Source organism: Pteropus vampyrus, unplaced genomic scaffold, assembly GCF_000151845.1.
Source record: "Pteropus vampyrus isolate Shadow unplaced genomic scaffold, Pvam_2.0 Scaffold243, whole genome shotgun sequence".
Classification (NCBI taxonomy): Eukaryota; Metazoa; Chordata; class Mammalia; order Chiroptera; family Pteropodidae; genus Pteropus; species Pteropus vampyrus.
Window position 1 is genome coordinate 1,648,126 of NW_011889024.1, and position 11,697 is coordinate 1,659,822.

Consider the following 11,697-nt stretch of genomic DNA (forward strand, 5'->3'; position numbering starts at 1 on the left):
ACCCAACCAGTCTTGTTCGATTTCCTCTCCTAAATCTCTCATTGACTCTTAGCATAGGGCCCAAGCTCCTAGGACTTTGCTAACTTCTGCTGATATTTGTTTTCTTTATGAATTATGCTTATTTAATGCTGCCCCTTGAACATAAAACAAATATAAAAAGAAACAGCCAACCCCTTCCCAAATTAAGCAGTTTGCCACATTTAAGTAAATACGGGAATATGATGAGTAGGAAAGCAAAATCACCTCTGGCCTGGGCTGTTCCCCCAGAGACGGCCACTTGAGCATCTTCGGCTGCTATCAGCCCCGTGCTCTCAACACCAACGTCTTTTTAGCTCCTGTGTAGGAAGAGCGTCAGAGTCACAGCTCAGGGGACAAAAGTCATTATACCTTGAATCCAAGGAGGATTCAGGAGTGGTTTTAAATTCACTTTTTTTGGTTACAAATATAGCTATTTTAATGTTTATTTTCATTAAATACTTTTAACATTTTGAGAGTTCATTTGGCTACTGTAATAAAGATACTGAAAAATAAAAACGTTAAGTCTGTTTAGTGTTTTATATGTTCTTTTAAAAAAATAAAAGTGTTGATAGTTCACTGAGAACAGTAGAAATTTATAAATCAAATAAAAAACAACTTTCCTGTAATTTATCCTTGTCCAGCACTTTCTCGTTAGTTCCATTTTTTTGTTTCAGGGGTCCCTGGGGATAACTTTTTTCCCTTAGTTTCAAGGTATCTTTTGACAGTGTGATATCTCTTAAGTTTAAGGGATTTTATTGATTTTTGAGATGAAAATGTACACTAAATATTTTATTAAAATTGCTGTTTATTTCGAACATATAAAAATATTTCTTATAAAGTTCCTCAGATTTCTCAGAGTTTTAGATGATCTCTGGTTATTCTATCCTAATGTGGAATTTAAAGGATGGTTATATGCTTTTAAAATGAGATGGTTTGAATATGATATCACTGTCGAACACTATATTTATATTTTATTTTTCTTTAACTGCAGGTTACCTCGTCTATGAGTTTGACAAGTTTTGGTTTGAAGAAAAGCCAGAAAGCATTATGTATTTCAACATATATAGAGAGAAGTTTCATGAAAAGATTAAAGGACTCTTACTGGATTGTAATGTATCACTTACTTTAAACATATGAATCATACCTAGTATCTTCTATTTCTACCACATTTTGCACACACGACAGAATTTATATGTTGTAATAGAAATTATCTGATCAATTACACTGCTTATATATACTTTCCTACAGAAATATTTCAGAAATTCTATTTAAGAAAGCTAGTGGACAATCAGTGTATGTTTACAGTCGTCTGTACACTGTCCTCCAAAGGCACCGTGACCTTCCAAAGAGCCCTCGAGAGAGTCGTGTGGACTCCAGTTTGGAACTTGGGATTTAGCCTGTTTAGTATAAAAGTACCAATCAGGTATTCGTATTAAATTGGTTGATTAAAATGTGTAAAAATCAGTTTTCACTTTTATGTGTTGTAACTATCAAGTTGGTATCTTTGTGAAGCTCTTAAGTATTTTTGTTTTCGAGTTTAGAAATGATCGCTCTTTATTTTCTTTCTCTTGTTTTATGCGTAAGTTAATTAACAGGGAGAGTAGTTCTTTGTGACTGTCTTTGCGTCTCAGTCACACGTCAGCGTTGCTTCGGTGCGAGCATAGGTGCGTCAGAGATCGGAGGATCATGGCCTTGTGGATCTCTCCGATTATTCAGCGTAATAGATAATAAGAGAATGACAGTATTGGTGACTAGCTTTTTTTGTTATTTTAAAGCTTAAGGACATTTTCTTATTTTCGATATTTGCTTTCTGTCACTTATAGAAAAGAACCTTAGTTAGTGCTTGGTGTGAGAGCTTTTTTGGGGGCTTCTCTACTTGCATGTGTTTATGGAAAGAGATATATTTGCTAAGAAGATCTTGATTGTATTCAAAGGACAGTTGTTTCAATAAAGCTGTCTTTGAACTCAAGCAAGAAGAAAACGTAAAGCTTTTTAAAAGTCTCCATTAAACATCGCTGGTTTATTTTACTTGCCATTAACTCTCACCTCCCTGGTGTTTCCGGATGGAGATGTGTGGACTTTGTGGATATTCTCCGAGCTAACAATCTGTGGGATGCTGAAGCAGCCTGAGGGTGACGATTGTGCATTTTGTATGGTTTTATTCTCCCAAAGTCTCAGGAAGGCAGCAAGTATGTCAAGGATTATATAGTGATGAGAGTCCAATGGGAACAATTTCTTCTTTGTGTGTTTTAGACATTTGTACTCATGGCAGAATTAAGAGAGTTTAAAGATAGGTTCATCTGATTACTAAGTTCTCTCTAAATCCCACGGAAACCAGCCTGTTGAAGACATAATTTAATCTAAAACATGAAGATAGCTGGTAATCTTTTAACATGGCATGTATCGGGTGTTTAAGGACTAGCTCTTATGTGATGTATCAAGACCTGAGACTTTGAAGTATTTATTCATTTTTGTTGACAGAGCTCTTCAAACTTGCAAAGAATGGTAAAAAAAAAAAAATCTGATTGGAAAATAACAGCTGCAGTGTTGTTATGCAGTGTTGATAGATTAAAAGCGCCTGCATTAAAAGTATGATTTTTCTCAATAAGATAAAACTTTTTAAAATTGGGTTCATTTTATTCCAATAGTGGCAGTTTAGCTATCCAGTATTATATCAATTTAGAAATTGGTTTCTTGTAGGGGAGTTCTCAACCTCGGGAGTATCTTAGCCTAATTTTTAAAAGTATTTTTGATGCTTTATCATCCAGCCGGAGTTCTATGAGAAGTAGCAAAATCCTGATAAAGATCAAGTGTTAACTATTAAAGTTCATTTTATCAAGGTGTTTACTATTACATGGAAAATAATCCTGTTAGTCTTTTAATTTTTGTGCTGAAAATACTCATCTTTATATTTTGATCTTTCAACAGCTGAGATATTGAACTGATTTAAACCTGTCAGTATGCTTAATAAAACAATGACTCAAGTATGGAAATGGACACTTTTTAAATAATTTTTTCTCTTTCTAGAGAGGAAAAAAATCTTTTTAATAATATTTTTAAAATATCATTAGAATGTTTGCTCACTAATATGTTCTTTAAACCCACCTCTGTTTGTACAATATAGATGTTGTTCTGTTTTTGCTGAAAATAATCAGTAACTATTTCAGATAGTTTGATAGTGAATTGGTCTAAAAGCCACCAACAAATTCTAAGGGTTGATAGCTTGGAAGCCAAGCTAAGTGTCACCAGTTGTAAATTAGTATGTAACGTGAGCCTTCTGACTTTTATGTGATAAGCGACATAGATGAAAAGAAAAATATGATAATTGTATCTGCTTTCCTACTTTTCCTTGCTTTCAACATATGTATGTTAGAATTTTATGTAGTCTTAAAATCCATATTTAGAATCTTACCTTTTTCTATAGTAATAACTACCAGAGTAGCAATAGAACTGAAGTAGTGGGAGAATTATCTTTGTTTTAGCATCAAAAAAGTGAATCAATGTTGAAATGAATTTTTGTGTGTGCCAGATTCAAGAGAGTGTGCCAGTGACAAGAATGGTCTAAAAATATAATTACGCTGGTTGTAGTTCAAATATGTTCTGAAAGACAATCTTTAAAGAATGGGAGAAATCAGGGGATATCAATATGGTGATAGAGTTAGATATAAAAATCAGTGTCTTACTGGCACCAGTTACGCTTTAGAAAACAGAATCTTTTTTCTTGAAAATGCCCATCCTGATTTCTATTTAAGAGCTACTTGGATTTGTATGTATTTTTCTATGTGAAAATATGTGTACTCTTCATTCTTATTCCAACGTTCATAATTGTTTTATGCACCATTTCTCTCCTTTGCGTTCGGTCAGATAGAACTTGGTCAAATATCTGCTCAAAGGAGCAGCATTGCACGAGTGTGTAAAGTGGAAAGCTCGTGCGAGAGCAGAGAAGATGGCACATTGTCCTGGCACAGAAGAGGAGAGGTTTGGCTCTGAGGGCGACTATCCTTGTTTACTGTCCTTCTTGAATTACTGATGGGGGAGCAACAGTGATTTTCTCAGGATAAATGGTCTACCCACCTTCTCTATGAATAAGTCTGGGGAGGCTTAATTTAATTTTCACATATATGAACCTCTTCGCATCAGCAATTTGTTCATGAAAATTCATGGAATTGTTAAGAATCTGAGAGAAATCATGAGTGAGCTTTTTTCTTTTCCCCCTAGCTTCAGCTTTTGACAAGAAAAATTTTAAATGTAATGCAGGTAAGACCCAACTACTGCGTTACTATGAGAGGGTGATTCTATGTTTGAATACTGTTCAGATATTCAAAAACTATTTAAGCGATAGCTTTTCTGGTGGAAAAAGTGCTGGTTGACAACCTAAAGAAATAGATTTTTATCTACTTCGGATAAAGCAATTAACTTCTTATGTAAAAGCAATAGCTGAAATGTGATGTTGTTTTGTTGGGAATGTTGTGAGCAAATAAAAAACACGTTCAAACTGTTGTGAGCCTTTCTGTTAATACTTCTGCTCTCTTCCGTGCTCCCCATCCCTTGTTTAAGTCATTTATGTTCATGAAACAGTGCTTTTCTTACTTAATCCTTTAATCATGTTTCTGTAGAGTAAATCAGAACATACAGAATTTTTGTGTGTGACTTTAACTCATCTACTGATTACCTATTTAATATGTTATTGGATAAGAACCATTGGGCTTCCTGGCCTTTCTGCTGCCATTCCTTGTTTTCAGCCCTTGTAATTCATTTAATCTCTTGTTTATTCTTTCCCGATTTCTTCTGCACTCAGTTCATAGGCATGAAAAAGATTACTCCAGGTGTTAATGACAAACGTGGCTTTGCTGCGTAGAGGCCCTGAAGATTCATTTTCATTTCAGTCTGTTTCTCTGTCTTCTAGCTCTAAAATTCTGTGATTCTAGCATAGATACCATTATTCTAATAACAACAAATGAAGGTAGTGTCTTAGAACTCGTTATATGTGCCGTAAAATATAGGCTAAAAGTTAAAAATCCGTACCGATAGCATTTAAAGGAAGTTTATGCCTATTAATTGTAAAGACTTGCACTTGCTGTCGGGCAGGTCTGTACTCCAGGTGAACTTCAGCTCTTACATTTGACATAGATCCAAAAAAACAAACTTTAGAAGATATTAGCAATATTTATTGAATATATTTTAACTGATATCTGGGTTAATAAAAACTAATATTTTCTTTGATAACTGCTCATCTTAAAGTATAAAGTGCATTTCACTCGGTTTTCCTTTTCTGTCAGTTTGAATTATAATTAAGACATGTTAAAGTTTTTCAAATTCAATTCTAAACCACCCCCCTACCACCACCAAACACACAAAATGGTCAATTCAAATGCAATAACTTAATCTGGATGTTACATTTGCCAGAATGAACACTCTATGTCTCCCTTTCCCCTCCTTAAAACACAGAATAAAAGTCACAAGAAACAACAGGTTTTAGTTTTCCTTTGGAAAAAAAGAACAGTTCAAAATTCTCTACCCGAATTCCTTTATCTTTTTTAGGGTGAAATAAAGTGAAGAGTGTTTTGTTCATTTGTTCGTTGGTTTTAATTATCCAGTTTGGCAAAGACTCACACTGGTATGTCGCATCCTTTTCCTAAAGGTGATTAATTATGTGGCACAGTCCACGGTCTGCCGCGACCTCGTCAGCTCTCTTTTCAGCTGTTCAAAGCACACAAACATGACGACATTCCAGGATCCGAGTCGCAGGAAGGCAGGTACTAATCTAGAAAAGTACACATCACCGTTCTATTAGTTTGCTTGCCATTCTCAAAGCAATTACAACACAGGCAGTTTTATGCTTTGCATTTCGCCACTCTTCTCAGATGAAGATACTTAAAAATACCTGTTCTTCATCTATCCCTCCTCTGCCTAAAGTGAAGTTTCATCTAGATGTCTTACACTGCTTCAAAACAAAACCCAGACGACACATTCCTACCAAACCAAAGCTTGTCTCCTCGGTTTTCATGGCCTTGCCTTCCTTTTTTTGAGGAGAGGGAATATTTTTGTTTTGTTTCGCTTTGCTTTCTGAACAGGAAACAGGAAACTATTCAAAGAGGAAGAGGCGGAAAATCAAAGAAGTAATAAATGAGTAGACCATTTTCCAGAGTCAAGAAATTAGTGCTGTCTAGCTCTTGGCAATTCTTGTTTTCAGATTGTCAAGGGTCTTAGTGCATTTTTTGGTTTGTTTTTGTTTTTTGGTGTTTTCGTTGTTATTTTTAAAATTCTGCCAAACTGTACAGACCAAATGATTGATTCTGAATGCCTGTTTGTAGCAATGAAATATTCCAGGAGAAAAAGATGTCATGAGTCAAATCTGCCTTGGATACATTTTTAAAAGAGATCTGTCCTGTAAAAACCATGGGGAGGTCTCTTAACACATTTCTCCTGACTCCTGAATGTGTACGTGTATGTGTGTGTGTGTGTTTTAATTATGGTAAAATATACATAACATAAACTTACCATGTTAGCCATCGTAAGTTGTAATTCAGTAGCATTAAATTCACTGTGTACAACCACCACTATTATCCGTCCCCAGAATCTTTCCGCCAATCCAAACGAACTGCACTCATTATAAAATAACTCCCCACTACACCCTCCCCTCAGCCCCTGATAACCACCATTCTGCCTCTAGGTCTCCGTGAATTTGACTACTCTAGGTACCTCAGATAAGTAGAATCATACAATATGTGTCTTTCCGTACGTGGCTCATTTTATTTAGCATAATATTTTCAGGGTTCATCCTTGTCGTAGCACATATTCACCCAAAACGTTTTAACTTTGAAAAAAGTTACTGTTAAATGGCTAATAATAATAACTGATAATCTATTTCAAGTTAATTTTATAATATATTTCATTTATATTAATGTGTCATAAATGCAGGTTATGGTAAATTGGACCATTTTATATAATGAGCATGGCGTATTTATGTTTATAAGGGTTGAGATACTACCTTACAATTTTTAAAGGTTATAGAATTTTGTTAGTTTACTGCTAGTGGAATCCTTGTTGAGTATAACTGTAAATTAGTTGACACTATATTTTTTAGGGAGGAAGTTCCAACATAATATAATATTGTTTTATGGAAAAATGTGATCCACTAGATGGTACTAATTTCTAGGTGGGTATGATAATCAAACCACATCATTTCCTGCATCACTTTTCTAGATCGATGACAATGATTTTCCCTTAGTTTTGCTTTAATACAATCTAAAAACCTGAGTCATTAAAATAGTAAAAGGCAAATCTTGTTTTCCCATAGCCTTGTATTATGCTTTCTATTCACTTTATAGTTCTGCCCCGAGAAATTAACATACTGTCTCTATTTCTAATAGATCGGGACCAAGGGAAAGATCACTGATTTTGAACGAGCCTCTGGTCAAGGTTGAGAAAATCAATACTCCTGCATAGTGGAGCTGGTGGATTGGAGCAATTTATGGCAAGGAAACACTAACTATATCCGGCCAGCTACCTGTCAGTCGTTTAGATAAGACAGTGTCCCAAAGCACACCGTGCCCCTGAGCACACGCTACACACGGACGATCTCGGCTTACCCTTTGAAAAACGCCGACGGTCCTTCCTTAGTGAGCATTGTCATCGCGCAGTTGGGCATGCTTGTGTACTGTCCTGGTGGAGAGTTGATGAACCTGGTTTTCACCACATCCACTGGAGAGGACAGAACCGTTGCGCAAAATCCGGCGATGATGGCCGACATGACGTGGCAGGGTACGTCGTCTAAAATGAATCAATGAAACATCAGACTTTTGGGAGGGGCTGCTAGTTTTTCGTTATCTAGCAGATCCTCATGAACCTGTTGATAACAGGAGGTCAATGTGGCTGTCTTATAAATAAGTAAAATAAAATAAGATTATACTTACACTTGAAAAAGATGGCAAATAGTACATGGCATAGTGGATTGTAAGTGTTTTAGGAAAATACCCTGTCGGTTTTCTCTATGCCGTTAGGGTATGGCATAATGCCTGATACATGATATGTAGGCAACTAATACTTTTTTTTTTATTAAAGTCGTTGCCCGAGGAGAATTTCAGTGTCTCTAGAACCTGTTAGAATAGCAGTTTTAGGAACCTATCTAGTGGAATTACATTTGGATGAACTCCTATAACTAGCTTCTTTGGATACAGCGGCAGGATGGACTCATCTGACTCTTGCTGGGTAAAGAATAAGATGCTAACAAAAGTCCCACGTGTTTGTATTAAATGAGAAAAATGCTGTCGTAAGAATACAATCGCAGTTTGTTTTTGTTGCCAAAAAAAAAAAAAAGTGTTGCAGCAAAACTAAAATTTGCTTCTCAAAAGCTATATCTAATGTTCAAAATTGCTTAATTTTTTAAAGGGAAAACGATTACAATTAAGTGATTCTAGAAAAGCTCCAGAATGAAACTGTAAATGTATAGACTGTTATAAAATATAGAAAATTAGTTACCTGCTAGTAGTTTGTTTTTCACAAGGGCTTCCTTCATTAGGTCGTACGTTACTAGCTCTGTACAATTGATGATGATACTTCTTAACAGATTGAGAGTAGTCCCTGGGGGAAAAAAAAAAAAGAAAGAAAATGTCTAATAGCTCTGTTATATGATAGGGTGCTAATTGGATATAAGGATTTTAATGACTTTAAAATCCACCTTGAAGTTAGTTACCTTTCCAAAGACCTGTCAAGCCTTCCGTTGTTGCTATAATTCTGTAAGCATTGTAGGTCCCAGTGTAGCGAGGTTTGAGGCCATGTAGATGGCTCTGTGCTTGAAGTCTGACCTTCACGACCTCTGTGGGCTGCCCAATGAATACTGCCACTGCTCCAGTCGTTAGGCCAGCTGAGATCTTGCTTCCTAAACTGGCTGTTGCCACAGAGAAGAAAATTTTAAAAAAAGAAAAAAAGAAGTCAAGACCCAGAATGCATCTATATGTCTTTTTAATTTTAGTGGTTAGTATTATTGTATCTTTATGTTTGTGCATGTGTCGATCAGGTACTAAGTATGTGCCAAATCATAGTAGGGCTAGACTACAAAGCTGATTGAAATTTTTTAAAATGAAGACTTTCAAGAAAAAAGAAAACACGATGCCTGTTTAAATAGTGGCTTCGTTCTTTCCTATTTTTAGCTCTTTTTTTTTTTTTTTTTTAATATTTCCGAACTGAGAGGAGGCACCAGTTCACAGATTGATATTTGCCTGCTCATTTGTTAGAAAGACCAGAACCTCACGTGTAACATTTTTTGAGCAGAGCCGGGCCCAGGGCATGTAGCTGGCTGTCCGGCCCTCCCGAGAGCACTCATGGCTTACTTTCTTTCCCTGTGGCGAAGAATTCCTGGCAGGTGTCATAGAGCCCGATCCGAAGGGAGGCGGAGCTTATTTGTCTTTGGAGGCCAGCAGGCAGCCCGCCGTAGAGCTTCATGGGCCCTTCTGTTCTGGCCAGAGTGGTGATGGTTCCCAGGACGCCTTTATACCTGATGGCACTAGAGGTCTGGCATTCACCTTGGATCTGGAAAGGAGAAAGATACAGGTCAGAGGGGAGTGAAAATTGAGTAGGGGGTCCTACCTGGTGAAGAAAATAATAATAATAATAATGGTACCGGGCTGTCCTCCGTGGAGAAACCTTAAGCCAAGATTTTTCCCACTGTGTTCCTATTTTCAGTTCCTTTTCTCAGCAACATCTCCCGTATGTATGTATATATGTATGTTTGTATGTATGTATGTATGTATGTATGTATGTATGTATGTATGTATGTATGTATGTATTGCTGCATATATGTGGAGAGACTAGCTACAGTGTGCATTTTGAACCCCCACCACCACAGGAACTCTCCAGAACCCCCAAAGCAGTAGGATGGGAAGGAATCCCCCGCTGAATCATAGAAGGAGAAACAGCCTGGCTTGCAAAGTCGAGAGAGGCTGATATTCTTAGCTCTTAGGACATTTCGTGCACCCTAACTCTGGGAGGTTTGACAGCAGTCCTGGTCAAACCCATCCTCCGTGGCCCTTGTGGCTCTTCGGTCAATCTGGGGGAAGTCCCAGTATCCACCCTAAGGCATGCAGTCCTGCGGTGAGGCCAGACTGGTTTTTAAGGTGGCCACCTGCCCTGCCTACCTGAGGCAGGCGGTTATACCCAAGCCGGAGTCGGAGGAGCGCCCACCGCAGGAGCTCGCCCTGCGCCCTGAGACGCCCTCCACCCCAGTCTCGCTGGCTACTACCTGGAGCCGGACTTTGGCTGTGTCCAGCGGGAAGGTGATCGCATCTGCCACACAGGCTGCCACTCCGGCGGAGAAGATCTTGACCGCCATGGTCGGGTGCACGTCCGAGGTCGTGGGGCCCATCATCCTCACTCAGGTTGCGGAGCGAGGCGACGGCGTCGAGGGAGAAGGGCTGCAGCCCCAAGGGTGGCGGTTCTGTCTGCCTCTTCTCTCTCCTGTCGGCGGGAGCTGCAGACCCGCTCTCTCCGTCCCGCAGGAGGCGGGGGCCGCCGGCAGCCGCGGAGGTCCTCGGGCCCAGGGGGCGGGAGGGGCGCAGGAGTGGGGCCGAGCGTGGCGGCGCCTCCTGCTCCACCCGCGCGCGCCGGGAGCACCCGCTGCGCCCAGGCTGGCAGCGCCGCGCCACCTGCCCTCCGCGCGCGACTTTTGTAGCTGGCCATTCGGGGCTGAGCCGCGCCAGGTCTCGGAAGAGCGGGGCGTGGGACCTGCCGGGGCGTGCCCTGGGCGCTGGGTCCCTCCCACCCGCATCCTCGCTTGGCGCCTGGGGAGCCGCCCTTCACCCCAAAAGCACTCCCTGCGCACCTAGACGTCTGCGCCCTGCGCTCAGCGCATCAGGGAGGGCTCACAGCGGCCAGCACCCCCACACCCAGGCTTCTGTCACCCTCCCCCCGACGCCCCGCCTGGGCTGCGCCCTGGGCTGGGCAGGGAGAAGCCCGGGGCTCCCCCAAACAAGCGCGACCTCAGTGATCCTAGTACAAGGTCCTGCCAAGCCAGAGCCCTCCAAGGCAAGAGTGTGGCGCTCCTCCCTCTGACTCCCCAGGAACCTTGCAGGAAACCATCTAGGACCCCCTTTCCTGTCCTTTGAACTTATCCTCCACACTCTGAACTTTTAAACGAAATAAGATTTCGTTTGAGCACTTTTTGTAAAAGGATGTCGAATGAGATGACAGACATAACTAGAAAGCAAATAGTAAACTGCTCAAGTGCTTGGAAGAGAGACATCATTTGCTTCTTTTCATTTCGTTCCTTAGGGCACGCAGCAGAAAGGCTCCAAGTGCGCTTCTGCTGCGGCCTGCTCTCACCCTGCTCTTACCCTGGGCTGGTCAGTCACCTGTCCTCCTGCTTTTGCTTCCATCTGAGCAGAATGTGGTCCCAGAGCCACCCCAGGTGAGCGATCCTGCTGCTAACTTGCCCATAGCGATGGACATTGTAAAGTGTGCTTGTTGTGGGCGGAGGAGCTTGTCCTAGTAGCGCAGGTTCACTTTGAGCGAGGGTTCGTTTATTCTTCTGGTCCAAGAGCAGGGAAAATAAGGCCTGAAGCCCCTGCAGTATAATTTCCAAATCCTAAGAACAAGTTGTGTGTCCTGGATGAGAAGCCAGTCCCAAAGGGTTTCCAAGGGAGCTCAGGCTCCAGGGATGGAGGAAGTCAAGGTCAGAGGCTC

At 40.2% G+C, this 11,697-nt stretch overlaps 1 protein-coding gene across 1 annotated transcript; it reads right to left on the bottom strand.

The window, feature by feature from the left end:
• Nucleotides 1–5,426: 5,426 nt before the first annotated feature.
• On the bottom strand, nucleotides 5,427–10,454 carry UCP1 (uncoupling protein 1). The gene is made up of 6 exons (XM_011374310.2): nucleotides 10,259–10,454; nucleotides 9,351–9,549; nucleotides 8,714–8,908; nucleotides 8,500–8,601; nucleotides 7,611–7,791; nucleotides 5,427–5,782 (listed from the first exon to the last, which is right to left on the bottom strand). Exons 1-6 carry the CDS (start codon nucleotides 10,382–10,384, stop codon nucleotides 5,668–5,670), a joined length of 918 nt encoding a protein of 305 aa, XP_011372612.1. The 5' UTR covers nucleotides 10,385–10,454; the 3' UTR covers nucleotides 5,427–5,667.
• Nucleotides 10,455–11,697: the final 1,243 nt, after the last annotated feature.

Excerpts from the sequence above, each read along its gene's own strand:
- UCP1 (XM_011374310.2), bottom strand. The coding sequence starts at position 10,384 with ATGATGGGCCCCACGACCTCGGACGTGCACCCGACCATGGCGGTCAAG. Across the intron at positions 8,602-8,713 it reads CTTGACAGGTCTTTGGAAAG|GGACTACTCTCAATCTGTTA; the intron begins GTAACTAACTTC and ends TTTTTCCCCCAG. Across the intron at positions 7,792-8,499 it reads GAAAAACAAACTACTAGCAG|ACGACGTACCCTGCCACGTC; the intron begins GTAACTAATTTT and ends GATTCATTTTAG.